This window comes from Quercus lobata, chromosome 4, assembly GCF_001633185.2.
Source record: "Quercus lobata isolate SW786 chromosome 4, ValleyOak3.0 Primary Assembly, whole genome shotgun sequence".
In the NCBI taxonomy this organism is placed as follows: Eukaryota; Viridiplantae; Streptophyta; class Magnoliopsida; order Fagales; family Fagaceae; genus Quercus; species Quercus lobata.
Genome location: NC_044907.1, coordinates 72,750,865 through 72,764,223, shown reverse-complemented (window position 1 = coordinate 72,764,223; position 13,359 = coordinate 72,750,865). Strand labels below are relative to the sequence as shown.

Genomic DNA, 13,359 nt, shown 5'->3' with positions numbered 1-13,359 from the left:
GGAAGAAATCAATGAAGGAGATGGAGGAGATGAATGAAGAAGATGGAGGACATGAGTAAAGAAGGAGGAGAAGAAGAGAGAAGAGATGAAAAGAAAGAAAAAGGAGCAAAAGAGGGAGAAGTGAAAGCACCAGGATGGAACTGGTGCTGGGAAGACTAAGAAGGGGAGACGGAGAATAGCCCCAGTGAAGGAAGAGAGGAAGAAGTAGAGACACTTAGTCCCTGCCTTGGTCCTGACTCCCAACACACTGGAGCCATACTAGGTATGCTCATAGGAGAGCGGTTGATACTGATGATGGGTGTTCTCGACTCAGTCACGCCGAAAGTTTGACGTGACGAGTCCCTGCTTCGGATTTTGACTGAAAGAAGGGTGAGGTTGATTTTGAGTCTTCGCCACCCCTGTCCCGATCGAGCCATAATGAGCATTATTGGAACATGGTATTTATGGGAGGGGTTTTGGCTCATGCATCACTCGTTATTATGATAAAGCGTATCACGATTTAGTTTGTGAACCAGTGGGTAAAATGAACCCTAGGGGAGACCAAATATTTCAAATCTCAGAAAGATGAGAAGGAATTCTTTACAAAAACAATAACCTCCGCTTTTCCTTCTTATACTGAGGGTGGAGCGGGAGACATTTAATAGGTTCAGATATCTAAAGGGATCTGCCAACACAAACATGCCGATTCCGTTTCTCCACCCCATCAAAACAAACCGCCGAATTAAAGCAGTCTCGTAAATAGTGGTCATTAAAAGCACGTTTTGGGATACCCAAACGATAAGAGCGCATCAAGCGCAAAATCAAAAAGCTGCCTCATAGACCGACGCATTTCTTGGACAGATGAGGAGCCGCCAGCATTATTAAAAGGCCAAACTGATTGGGCCGTAGGAAGAGGTTTGGCATCACCAAAACCCCCCTTTCCAACCAGGAGGTTGGACAGCCGGGTTTTGAGGGGCTATTGTGGGGCTCAAATGATTTACGGGCCAGGCCCATCTACTTGGGGAAAATCCGAAGGCCCAAGCCGAGGAAGGCTATGGCCCGAGTTCGGCGAAATAGCCTGTGGATATCGCCGAGGACGGCTCAGTCCTCGGCAGACCCAAAGTTTCCCCCCCTGAAGGAAGGGTAAAAACGGTATAAGACCGAAACCAGGACGAAAGATCTAAAATATCCAGGGAAAGCTGCTCTTACTATCATTCAATGCTCTGAACCTGACAGAGCCGCAGTCTTTGGCTTTTACAACCACCCCCAACGACTTTGAATATGGGCTGATGGGACAAGTATCAATTTTGGAAAGGTTGATCCTATACGTGAACGAAGGACAATGAACGTAGGCGAATATAAAAGGAAAAAGAAGGAACCTAAAAGAGGGGGTTGGGAAAAATGGCCAAAAACCAGAGCCTCCCAGCCCACCTCCAGGAGAAAGACTCCAGGGGTGTAAGAAAACTTAAACTTGTACGAACACCGCGAAAAACCCACCGCCTGTCGATCAAGGCCTAGCCTTCCAAACCCACGCTCTACAAATGATATTGTTAGGGGCCTTTTCACGTGCGAACCCGACACTGTTACGGTCCGCCACGAATCGCGTCCTTACAATAGTTTAATTTTGTGTTATTATTTTCTGGGTTTTTGATTTTTGGATTTTAATTTTGTGTTCTTAGATCTAGGTTTTTGTTCTTATTCAAGACACATTTAGATCTCAATTCATGTGATTTTTAGTTTTTAATTTTTTTTGTGCGAGCCAAAGATGAGGTTATTGGGCTGAACCTCAATTGGGCTCACAACTTATTTGTATAGTGGGTTTGGGTATCCTACTTTGGGTCGTTCTAGACTTTGAGACTCAATGAGATCACTTCTCTCTCTCTCTCTCTCTCTCTCTCTCTCTCTCTGTTTCTTTCCTTTTCTAGGCTCTCTTTCTCTCTCTATTTCTCTCCCCAAAATTCCATCCCCTTCCCATTCTTTAGCTCCTCCTATTTATAGCCAATCATTAGTGGGGGGATTATTTTTACTTTTGAAACTAGTGTAATGAGAGGTCCAATGTCGTTAATTGTAAGTGGGTGTTTAGGTGTGAGTGACTTTGGAAATGGTTCCCACTGCAGCAATTGTGCTTGGCGGCGAAGTTTCCTAAGGCACTGCTGGGCACACACAGGGCGGTGTGACCAAACATCTGCATATTGCTTGGGGGCGACTTGCCGAGCAATATGCGAGCTGGAATCGGCTGCCTACTTCTCAAACATTTGAACAACACCTAGTTTGGGCTCGTGGCTTTTGTGAGCTCGAGTCGGGATCCTGAGCAGAGCAGAGGTTGGGCCCCTGGGTCATACTATTGATTCATGGCCCAAGGCCCAAATGGACTTGGATGTATGGGGTTATACATTTTTATTTAGTTAAAATTAATAAATTAATTTTTTTAATTTAGATGCTGACGTGACTTTTTTTTTTAATGCCAAATAACATTTTTTATTATTATTTTAATGGTCACGTCAACTTTTAGTGTGTCAACAGTACACTCCGTTTATCACCTGTGCAATTTCTATCTCTGACGTAACGGCAGAGACAAAAACGAGACGCGTTTTCTAGAATAGATACTAAAAGTTGTGGAAAAAAAAGTTAGGGAGTAAAGTGGAATCGCGTGAAAATCTAAGGACAAAAATGTGATTTTGGCCAAAAATCTAAAATAAAATATGTAAATAACATTTGGTTTTGCTCTGCATTAAGTACAGTTTTCTCCTATTCTATCTCAAATTTGAACTCATCAAATTAAAGTTGTTTCCTCATCGATTACTGTCCCAAAGGCGACCTCCATTCTTTCCTACGTAAACAACCCCATTACCAGCTACCGCTCCAGTCGGTCAAGTTCTTTGCCGCCGAAATCCTGATCGCTTTGGAATATCTACACGCGCTTGAAATCGTTTACTGTGATCTGAAACCGGAAAACGTTTTGCTACGCGAAGATGGCCACGTCATGCTTTCTGACTTTGGCTTGTGCTTCAGAGCCCATGTGGCACTCACTTTCGACGAGTCCGAGTTTGTCGCCGAGCCAACGACAGCGTTTTCGAAGTCGTGTGTTGGAATGCACGAGTACTTAGCGCCCGAGTTGGTCTCCGGTTACGGTCACAAAGAGAGCACTTTGCGTAACATAGCTTCGTCGAGTAAGGAAGTGAGGTTCTTCCACGTGGCGGAGAGAGAAAACGAGGAAGGGATGGAAGAGGCGAGGGATTTGATAGAAAGACTGTTGGTGAAGGATCCTAGAAGAAGGCTTGGGTGCACCAAAGGTGCCACTGAGATTAAACGACACCCGTTTTTCAATGGGATTAAGTTGTCGTTGATCAGAAACTATAGGGCGCCACTGCCACATCAGCGGGTGATGAGGAAAGGAAAGTCACCGCATGTGACGCACGTGAAGAGGCAATGTGGGTTGTGGAGGTGGTGTAAGAGATTTGGGTGCTTGTTGAAAAATAATAGTAAAAGTAATAGTAAAAGGAATTACTACCATTACGTAGATAGTAAAAGTTATAGTAAGGTTAGGAAATGTTCATAGATTTCAAGGTTCTTTTTTTTTTGGTATTTTTTTTTTTGTTTTGTTTTGTTGTTTGTTTGTTTGTTCTTTTTTTTTTTTTGGTTTTGTATGTTATTATTATTATTATTATTTTTGTGTATGTTTGATAGGGGTGAGGTTTGAGATTGGGCATGGATTTTGTAAAAATAGATTGTGAGAGAACAAATTTACCAATTTTGTTAAGAGTTGTTGATTTCAGATTTTTGTTTTTGAAAAGAGTTGATTTCAGTTTTTGAGTTTCACTAATTATTAAATTAATTAACCACTATTATTGAATAATGAATATATGCATAAATATAATCGATGTGTCGCGTCTTTCATATGAGTAATGCTAAGATTACAACTTTTACTGCAACTCTGTCACAATTTATTTATGTGACGAGTTGTGAGTGGTGGAGTTGTAAACCTATATGGACCCTTCATTTTTACTCTACCATTCATAACTTGTTACGTAGACAAATTGTAGGATAAATTATGGTTCTATCATTTTTTCTTCCATATACCAATTTAACTGTTACATTTAATAATTTTTTAATAAAGAGATTTTGAATATTCTTGACTAAAGTTTAGACCCAATGGGGTAAAGTTTGAGGGAAGTTTAAGTCTGGAACGAGATTGTCTTTCTTGTGCATGGTACAACTTCCTTTTCAAATCGTCTATCTCTCATTGCATGGACTGCCTATCGTTTTGTTTCTGAGACATATGGCTCCTAACTTCCTTCTGCTGTGGGGCCTGGCTGTTATTTCGTCTCTGAAGCACCTGGCTGTCCGTACGAGAGTGGCTACTGCTGGTTTGGGTGGTGTTTACGCTTCCCTCTCGAAACCTTCCGTTCTCTTCATTTTGGTCGCGCTCGAGGTTGGGGGAGTTACCCTGTTGTTGGGATTTGGCTGGTTCGAGCTGATGGAAGCCTGCTTGATGAAGGCCTGACCCTACCATGCCGGATCGTTGTCCTTACTAAGACACAAGTTCTTCCCATAGACGGTGCCAATTGTAGGGTGTTGGTTTTGAGCGCTCCTCTTATTGGATGAAAGGTCTCAAGCTCAACTGGCCCAATACAATGAATTTTTAGAGAGTGGGCCTAAGAACTAGGAGTTAGTCCAAACCACAATCACTATACATAGTTGGGCATGGACGAACCAATGAGGAAATGGATTCAAGCCTGAAATGTTGTTCCCGGGTGTTTCGTCCGAGGAGCTTGATATTCTTTTTCTTCTACTTTTAGTGCTAGGTTCCTGTGGTTCCTTAAGACCGCGCAGATTGCTGTAGTTTTTTTCCTTTTTCTCTCTTCCTTTCCCTTTTTCGCGATCCCCCATTCTTTGGGGGTCTCTACCATTATATATTTCTTTCTAGTCGATCTTGACCCTCCATCTGTTGATTGTGCAGGCCATTACTCGAGTGCTCGTCCCATCAGCCACCTTTCCAAATCCTTTGTGAGTTGCGGCAATCAAGACCATACTATTCAGGGGTCCTTTCATCATTAATACGACAAGGACGTTAGTTGGGCGCATTAAGAAGGTGACAGTTTTTCCTTAAACTGCCCCTACACCATTCCTCCGTGTGTGTCCTACTGTACTTGTCCTTTCTTCGGGGAACACCCTGGGAGATTGCCTTTGATGGCATACTGTTCTCTCCTACTGGAGTCTGGAATGCCGAGGACAGAATCGTTCTCGGCAACATCTCTAGACCATCTGGATTTTCATCGCATGTCCTCGAACATTTCTCTCCTCAGCAGGGGCCTTGGGCCCAGCATAAAATGGGCCGGGGTCACCAAGTTCTTTGGCCCTACAATAGCCTTCTTTCAATTCTTACTTTTCTGTTCTTTCCGGTTACTCTGGTTTGAACTTCAGATCTCTGTACATTTTCTCTACAATATTCTTCTTCTTTAGATTTGAACACCTCTTGAATGCCATGCAGTGCCTCCAAGAGCTTGCTGCAATCATAAGCAGAAGCAATAGCAGTCCCTTCTTGGTTGGAAGCGATATTTATGGCATCAGATGAAGATGAAGAGGAAGATGCAACATTCAGGTCCTTTGAAAGTTCTCAAAAGTCAAAACAGGAAGTAGTTTGTTTGAGCTTAAAACGGCTGGAATTAATACCATGGTGGGAGTGAGTTTTGGAAAGTCTATTTGAATCTGTCTTCATTGTTTGTGAATTATGATCTCCCACCTACATGACCCAATACATTTTTAGTATCGTATATTGACTCTCTAAATCATTATCATCTTATAATCAAAGCAAAGTATATACATTGTTCATATAATGACTATTATTATAATTTTATTAAATGCATATAAATATATATATATATATATATATACATATATATATATATATCAAAATAGAATGATGACATCTAATCTAACCCATCACCAAAGAAACAAAAAAACTCCAAATTTTTAGAATGACAATAATTTTCAATGCTTTCCAAATTTAATATTTTGAATTTAGTTACAGTAGTGTTTGGTGCCTTTTGTTTTTGTTGGTTTATGATTGTATTTTAATATATTAAGAAACAATGATTTTTGGGTATTTGTTTTGGTTGATAGTTTATTAATACTATATGGATGCATATTTAATTTTTTTTTTTTTTTGCTTATTTCTGACCCCCCAACTTGAAATCTTGGGTCCGTCCCTGGTGTAAAACAAGGTGTGTCCATATATGAAATTGTTGTATTGGCATGGCTTTTGACCATCATGCAATATATTTTTTGTTGCATTCTGTATATATTTTTAGCTTGGGCTTGTATCATTGGAGTCCGTTGCCTTGTTAAGCAATTTGGTATGCTTTCTAAATTTTGGATCTTTGCATTTTGCATTGCTAAATAGACAATTATGTCTATTAACTATATAAAAAGCGGCTATGCTGCTACAGTGTTTCAACACTGTTCACTCAACACAATTCACTGTTTATCTACAATGATATTTTGGTGAGCCAACTTTTTTTTTTTTTTTTTTTTTTTTTTTTTTTAGCCTTTCATTTGTATTTTTTTCTTTTATATATATTGTTATATTGATACAACAAATTTCACAATATTTTCACAATTATTAAAGTGTCAATTTCTTATAAGTCAAAGTAAAATAATAAAATATGAAACTGTGATCAACCACAACTAAAAATAAATGTGTTGTGAAAATGTTGTGACACTTTCTTTTATACATATTGTTATACTTGCACAACAAATTTTACAATATTTTCGCATTTATTAAGGTGTCAATTTCTTATAAGTCAAAATAAAATAATAAAATATGAAACTGTGACCAACCACAACTGAAAATAAATGTTTTGTAAAAATATTAACTATATAAAAAACGGCTATGCCGCTACAGTGTTTCGACATTGTTCATTCAACGTATTTCACTGTTCATCTACAGTACCACAACTAAAAATAAATATTTTGTGATATATATTGAGGTGTCAATTTTTTAAAGGTTAAAATAAAATAATAAAATAAGAGACTGAGAACAATCACAACTAAAAATAAATGTATTATGAAAATTTTATAACATCTTCTTCTTGTTACAATATTTTTACAATTGCGAGATCTCAATTCCTTATAGATCAAAATAAAAAGAAATGATATGTTCACAAAATTTTTACAATAATTTCGTAACAAATTTTATGTAGTAAGGTATTTTTGAAGGATAAAAAAGTGATATTAGTAGTGGGTTCAATTTAAAACCAATAACAACTTGTCATTTATAATTTGTTCTAAAAATGTTATGGGTGTAGCATTTCTCTGAAATAAAATAAAAATATATCTATTCGGATCCTAAAAATAAAAGTATTGTGAAATTTTTTTAATATTTTGTTATATTCTTAGACTTCTTTTTTAGTATATATAGTCAAATTGGGTAAACAAAATCCACCGTAAGGTTCACGTACAATTTTCTTGTATTGTCTTTTTGCTTTTTTTTTTTTTAATGCATAATTTTAAAGCCAGTAATAATTTTTTACCTAAGATTCGTTGTGAAAATGTTGTGGACGTAAAAATTAAATAATAAAATATCGAATTGAGACCTGCCACAGCTAGAAATAAAAAATATTACAAAAATGTTGTGACATTTTGTTATATTCCTAAACTTCTTTTTTGTGTGACATTTTGTTGTGTTCCTAAACTTCTTTTTTTGTTTAGTCAAATTTAGTAAGCCAAAACTCATTGTTTTAGGCACAATTTTCTTCAATTGGCTTTTTATTTTATTTTCAAATACACAGTTAAAAGTGGTTAGCCCAATTTAAAACCAGTAGCAATTTATTACCTAAGATTTGTTATCAAACTATTGTAGACGTAACATTACTCTAAAATAAAATAATAAAATATTAGACTAGGACCCACCATAGCTAAAAATAAAGGTATTGTAAAAATATCGTGACTTGTTGTTGTGTTTCTAGACTTCTTTTTTTGGTTTATTCAATTTGTTGAACTAAAAATCATTGTTTAATGCATAATTTTTTTAGGTTAATTTTTTTTTACACATCGTTTCATTTTTTTTTTAAAATAAAAATAAAAACACACACACACACACACACACACACACACATATTTTTTTACACACACACAAATTGATGAAGTAACACTTTCGTCCTTTATGTTCGGGGTAGTTGCATTCCCCCCTAAAGTAAAGTTGAATAATTTCATCATTTATATTTTGTAAATGAGCATATACCCCTATTGTTTCCCTCTTATTTAAACCCTAACAAAATCTTATAATTCATAAAATATTCCATTGTGCTATGTCTAATATACTCCTACTAAACTTTAATGTCCCAAAAAATTTCTTTGTGTATTTTGAATTTTATGTAGTAGATCGGTAGTCATGCTTAGAAAGTTAGAATGATGATATATGGTGTTCTATTTGTTACCTAGAGAACACTAATTTATTAGGTTTAAATCTTCTACACTTATAATTTTATCTAATAAAAACTTTGATGACATATGTCTTTTTTTATTTTATTCTTATTTTAATTTATTTTCCTACTTAAAAGGGTATAATTATTCATTAAAAATAAGTAAGTTAAACACCGTAGTTAGACTCATAAAATAAGATAATAAAGAATGAAATATGAATAACAAAATCTTCATTGTAGATGATTGCAAATATTTAATTTAATGAAGATCTTCAAAAAAATCATAGCATATATTATCATTCATTTCGAAAATTTAAATATTGTAAAAAGATGATGACATTCATTATCATTCTTTGTAACATTTTTTGGTGAGTATATATTACATTTAGTAAATAAGTTCTAAGAAATTGTCATATTACAAAGATATTCAAATAGCTATTTTAAATTTAAGTACATGACTTCATACTTTTTCAACAAAAAAAATCTATATTAATTCTCTCACTAAAGGGCCAGCACGTGCCTTGCACGTGCAACCCATACTAGTAATATATAAAAAGTGGCTATGCCGCTACAGTGCTTCGGCATTGTGCACCTAACGTATTTCATTGTGTAGCATTGTAGCTGCAACATTACTTTGGTTTTGTGAGTCTTTTTTTTTTTCTTTCAACCCTTTTGTTTAAATTTTGCACAGTAGCTATGGTGCTAAGCAGCACTGTAGCTACAATAGTTGCATTTTTTTAGTCTTCCATTTGTATTTTTTTTTTTATATATATTATTATTGTAGTTGCACGATTTTCCTGGCCCAAATTCTATTGATCAGGCCTTGGCCCAAAGCGCAACCCACAATATGTTATTTGTAGAGGATGGGTCAAAGAACTTGGCCTCAGTGAGCCTATTCGGTCTGTTGCATGGACAGTATGGTTGCAGAAAATAAAGACACAAGAATGGATCTCTCACGTTTGATTCTATTTCTTTTAGTTTCTGATACCGTTTTTCGTCCCCTTCTTTGAGGGATTCTACTACATTATATAGTCCTCCTCCTCTCATCACAACCTTACACTTGTTGATCATCTAAACATCTACTTGAGCACCTGTCCCATCAGCCGCCCTCATCACTCTTTTTGTGAGTTGCAGAGGCCAAGGTGGTACTGTTCAGGGGTCCTTTCCTCATTAATGCGGCCAAGTGGGTGGTTGGGGCGCATTTAATGTGGTGGTAGCTTCCCGTGAGATATTTTGGATTTTATTCATTTTATATGTTGGGAGGGAGAACTGAGTTGGCTGGGGAGAGTTCCTCGTCTGGACTTCGTGACGTTCGAGGAGGAGTTACTCCTCGGACAGGTTACCTTGCCGTTATTGGGATTGAATAATGCTTCATATGTGGTTTCTCTTCGGACAGGACGCTCCTCGGACGGGCCTGAATTTGGAATAGCCCATTATTTCTGGGCCGGGCCCCACAATTATATTGACATAACAAATTTTACAATATTTTCACAATTATTGAGGTGTCAATTTCTTATAAGTCAAAATAAAATAATAAAATATGAAACTGTGACCAACCACAACTGAAAATAAATATTTTGTGAAAATGTTATGACACTTGTTAGTACAATATTTTTGCATTGTAGCTACAGTACCAAGCGGCACTGTAGCTACAGTGCCTAATTTTTTTTTTTTAGTAATTTGTTTTTTTTTTTAAATTTTAAATTTTAAATATTTATGTAAGCTAGTATATATATTATCATACTGACATAACAAATTTTACAATATTTTCACAATTATTGACGTATCAATTTCTTACAAATTGAAATAAAATAATAAAATATGAGACTGTGACCAACCACAAATAAAAATAAATGTTTATAATAAAAGTGCGAATGTGCACACAGTGTCTTGGCGCTGCACATCCAGTGTTTTTGCACTGTGCAGCACTATAGCTACAACAGTGCTTTAGTTTAGTTAGTCAAATTTTTTTTTTTTCCAGTAATTGGTTTGTGTGTTTTTTTTCTTTTAAATATTGATGCAAGCTGACATTTATATTGCTATACGGACATAACAAATTTCATAATATTTTCACAATTGTTGATATGTCAATTTCTTACAAGTCGAAATAAAATAATAAAATATGAGGCTATAGCCAACCACAACTGAAAATAAATATTTAAAAAAAATGTTACAACACTTATTGTTATCACAGTTTCACAATTGTTGAAATCTCAATTTCTTATATATCAAATAAAAAAAATGCTAAATCCACAATATTTTAACATTAATTTCACAACAAATCATAGGTAAGCTATTATTGATGGATAGCATTGGAGCTACAATGCTTTTATTTTATTCAACTGGCACTATAGCTACAATGCCTAAAGTTTTCATTGACCAACCACAACTGAAAATAAATCTTTTGAGAATAACAATAACAATGTTATCAGTTTAAAACCAATAATAACTTGTCATTTAGAATTTGTTCTAAAAATGTTATGAATGTAGCATTTCTCTCAAATAAAAAAAAATTTTTATGCAAATCCTAAAAATGAAGATATTGTGAAAATATTGTGATATTTTGTTGTATTCTTAAACTTCTTTTTTAATATAATCAAATTAGGTGAGCTAAAATTCATGATTTCACACAAAAAATTTATATTAATTTTCTCACTACTGGGGCAACATGTGCCTTGCACGTGCAGCCAATGCTAGTAATGTAAAAAATCCCTATCGAGTTCTACTCATCAAAAACTCATCCTCATTTATAAGTGCACGTCAAATTGCATCTGTGAGAACCACGACGAAAGTGAGTTGCAACATAAAACAATTATTGATTTTTATTTTCTCAATTATATGTATCACTTACAAAATATTTTTTAGTTTTCTTCTATATTTTAATTGATTTTTTTCAAGAAAAAATTAAATGGAATAACTACTATCAATTATAAAAGAGATATTAATAATGTAAATACATAAATTGAATTAGTAGTTTTGTATCTAAAAGAACAACAAGAGAAAAAGTTTGAAATAAAAAATTACAATAAAAAAAATTTGAAACCAATATATTTATTTGATATTTTATAAAAGAAAAAAGAATTCTTATAACAATATTATTTTTAGGGTAATTGTTAATGCAAAACCCATACACACAATTTAATTTTTGAACTAAAACTTGTGTACAATATGTGTAATATAAACACGGCCACTTGCATTTAACCTTATTAATAATATAGAAATGAAAAGAAAGAGCTCTTTCATTAGAATTTTATATTAAAAGGTAGATTTATATATCATGCCAAGTTGATAGACTGACTTCCTTTTCCAAAAAAAAAAAAAAAAACAATTAACTGATTATGTGGTTTTTTTTTTTTTTTTTTTTTTGGAGAACCGATTATGTGGTTGATTATACCCTATGAAGTATGGGTGCGTTTCAGGACTCGGGTGCGGGTGTAGGACTCAGTAATTTTTGAAAAAGTAGCGTGTGGGTGCAGCGGGACTCTGCAATTAATAAATTATAAAAAATATTTTTATTTATATTTTCTATATATATTTACTATTAAAATATTCTTAAAAAATACATTACTATGCCTTGATTCACAAAACAAAGAAAGAAGAAGGCAAGAAACACATTACTATGCCTCTGAGGTGGGAATTTAAATACGATATCTCTAATTATTTAATAATTTGTTTTTATTAAAAATCACTTAGAAACTTATATTTTCTCAAAAAAAAAAAAAAAAAAAAACAATTTGATACCCCTCTACCTTTTTCATATTCGAGCTTTTGTACCGTTACTTTACACAATAAGAAAACAAAAACAAAAAAAATAAAAAATAAACCAAAAAAATGGCCATGGCTGGGTTGTGTCGGCGACCACTTCCTTCTCCACCTGCAATTGATTTCGCTTCTTCTGAAGGTCGATTTTGGCCTGTTTCGGTCCATTTCGGCCGTTTTGGTTGCCGGCCGATACGACCTGATATGGCCCGATTCTAATAGAATCAGGCCGGTTCGGCGCAAATCGAAGCCGAGTCGGTGCGAATTGAGCCGAGTATACACTAATCCGAGAATAAAGAAAAAAAAAGCTCAAACACGGCGCTGATGCGTGGGCAACCACGTCGGACGCTGTGTCCCGCGTCGGACTCGGGTGCGGCACCCTCCCAGCTGTTGGGAAAAATTCTCTGTAACTGTGAATAAATTTCAGCAAGCACAACAGAAGCACAACCACACAAAAATACAAAGATTTATGTGGAAACCCTTTTTCCTTAAAGGGAAAAATCATGAGATAAACTCCAAATAATTTTACTATATTAAATAGAGATTACAACATTTAGAGATACAACTTAAGCAAAAAAAACTCTCGTTTTCTTTTCAATCATTGTTCTCTTTCTCATTGTATATTTCTCACAATTTTCTTTTACTCTCTCTATTTTTTCTTCTCTTTTGCTTGCTCAGTCACTCACTCACGTAGTTTTGCTAGACTACACTTAGTCCTCAGTCTCACTTGCTGGGACTTCTCTTTTCTCTGGGACTTCACTTCTTCTCTTTGCCCCAAATGACCGAATAGCCTTTCCCTTTTATTTCTTTCACATTTTCTTTTTTTCTTCCTTCCACACTCTTTTCATCAAGTCACAATAAATGCTAGCCACTTACTTTGACTTCAACCAAAATCTTTTTCTTCATCTCCTTAGGCCGAATGGCCTTTGTATCTTTCTTTTCCTTTTTCTTTAGCGTGTCGAACACGCCTAAGCCAACCAACCCAATATCTCATGCTGACTTTTGTACATGATGAAGAAAAGGTAAAAAACATTAAAGACAAGCTCATTAAATGAGCATGTCTATTACAAGTGGGCTGAACTCATGGTGCAATGCAACCAACACCAGCCGCGTCCGTGCTTTCTAGATTATACCTGAGTTCCACGAAAGTCTGTCCGAAGACTTGTTGAGTGAGAGACCCAGCTTCCACGAAACTGCA

At 35.3% G+C, this 13,359-nt stretch overlaps 1 protein-coding gene across 1 annotated transcript in view; it reads left to right on the top strand.

Annotated features, from left to right (window-relative positions):
- Positions 1-2,962: 2,962 nt before the first annotated feature.
- Positions 2,963-13,359, top strand: part of LOC115985760 (probable serine/threonine-protein kinase PBL1) — a 35,992-nt gene continuing 25,595 nt past the window's right edge. The window contains exon 1 of the mRNA XM_031108661.1: positions 2,963-3,410. Coding sequence (XP_030964521.1) covers positions 2,963-3,410 — 448 coding nt within the window. The remainder of the gene's footprint in view (positions 3,411-13,359) is intronic.